The 1,891-nt window shown below is 40.5% G+C and overlaps 1 protein-coding gene across 1 annotated transcript in view; it reads left to right on the top strand.

The window, feature by feature from the left end:
• The window catches only part of CCL28 (C-C motif chemokine ligand 28), a 16,803-nt gene extending 16,153 nt beyond the window's left edge, over nt 1-650 (top strand). The window contains exon 3 of the mRNA XM_065905364.1: nt 25-650. Within this exon, the coding sequence (XP_065761436.1) occupies nt 25-217 (193 nt within the window). The 3' untranslated portion in view covers nt 218-650. The remainder of the gene's footprint in view (nt 1-24) is intronic.
• Nucleotides 651-1,891: the final 1,241 nt, after the last annotated feature.

Here is a 1,891-nt window from a genome sequence, read left to right as displayed (position 1 = left end):
TTTTTTTTCCTCCCTTCTTGCCAGCCTTCATGTCAAGCGCAGAAGAGTCTGTGTCAGCCCGCACAACCACGTTATTAAGCAGTGGATGAAAGAACAAGCAGCCAAGAGAGAGACTAAAGGCAACATTTGTGATAAGAAGAGACACCACGGGAGGAGGAACAGTAAAGGGGCGCGTCAGGAAAGGCAGGAAACCCATGGCCATAAGACGCCTTATTAGAGAAGGAGCAGATGAAGCTACGCAGATGAGTCCTGGGTGAACTTGGCCGTGGCTGGTTATAAACGTATCATGCGAATGTTCCTTATTGGGAGCAAACAGGACAAAACAAAATATATTTTTCAAGGGAATAATTACACAGATGCAAACATTGCCAATAATATACTCAACTGAAAAAATGAAGTGAAAAGAGAATGCTTACCTTCACATAATATTTGAGGAGCAGCATACAGATCTAATTTCTCCAACTTTTTTACTAGGACGTTTTCCAAATCTGCCACGAAGTTGAAAGAGTGGTACTGCAAACATCTGCATGCCTTTACTTAGATTAGTCATTGTTAATATTCTGCCATATTTGTTTTTTCTCTCTCTTTTCTCCTTGTACATGTATATATAAAACATTATATATACAAAGTTACAAATTTTTTCCTGAACCATTTTGAAAACAAGTTACAAACATCATGACACTTTACTCCTAAATTTTTTTTAGTGTTTCAACTTGACATCCGTCAAGAGCAAAGATATTTTCTATAGAATCATGCCATCAGTTTTATACCTAAAAAGGCAGCAGTTTAACCTAATATGATATATAATATATATGTTCATATTCCATAATTATGTATATGTTCATATTCTAATATATGAATATATATATGAAATATGAACATATATATTCGACCCGGGGATTGAACCCAGGTCTCCTGCATTGCAGACAGATTCTTTACCATCTTGGGAAGATCCCCTGGAGGAGGCCATGGCAACCCACTCCAGTATTCTTGCCTGGAGAATCCCATGGACAGAGAAGCCTGGCGGGTTACAGTCCATGGGGTCGCAAAGACACTACTGAGTAACTAACAACTTTACTTTTCAGGATCACATTCAGATTTAGCATTTTTGGTACGAATTCTTCCTGTGTGAATTTGCATATTTCCTAGTGCACTATTTAGAGTTTGTGAACAGTGAAGTTCATTTTTTACACAGAAGACTTTGGATTGACAAATTCTGACGCTAAAAAAAAAGCCTGGTTTGCCCTGGGAGCCACTTGCCTCCTACAGTCAATTGTTGGAGCAGACTTGTCAGGGGTCCAGAGATGGGTCCTGTGTGAGATGATTTCACAGTTTCCTAAACAAGGAGCCTACATCCTTTCATTCCTAACACACCTTTACCACGCCTTGTGGGTCGATCCCCAAGGTTCTGCTAATCTTTTGGCTTCCTTGCTCAACAGAGGCTGTAGAACAAGAGGTAGTTTTCGTCAACAGCCAGCAGATGGCAGGAGCAGAGCGTGCACTCAGCCACGTGTCCGGAGTCCGGCTCTCCTGCGGGCCACCCCCAGGCAGTGGCGTTGCCAGACGACCCAGAGGTGCTGAACCTGATATAGGCTAAAGTTATCACCAAACGACAGTCCGTCTAATATTCCTCATGAACACTAATTTAGCATCAGTGAGCTTTGTATTGGTATTTCTAATTTTTTTTGACTTTTTATTTTTTTTATTTTTTTTTTTTCATTTATTTTTATTAGTTGGAGGCTAATTACTTTACAATATTGTAGTGTTTTCTGTCATACATTGGCATGAATCAGCCATGGATTTACATGTATTCCCCATCCCGATCCCCCCTCCCACCTCCCTCTCTACCCGATCCCGGTATTTCTAATTTTTGAATGAGGAAACCAGAGGC

Source organism: Muntiacus reevesi, chromosome 14, assembly GCF_963930625.1.
Source record: "Muntiacus reevesi chromosome 14, mMunRee1.1, whole genome shotgun sequence".
NCBI lineage: Eukaryota > Metazoa > Chordata > Mammalia > Artiodactyla > Cervidae > Muntiacus > Muntiacus reevesi.
Note: the sequence above shows the minus strand (reverse complement) of the source record. Positions and strands in the feature narration are given on the sequence as shown.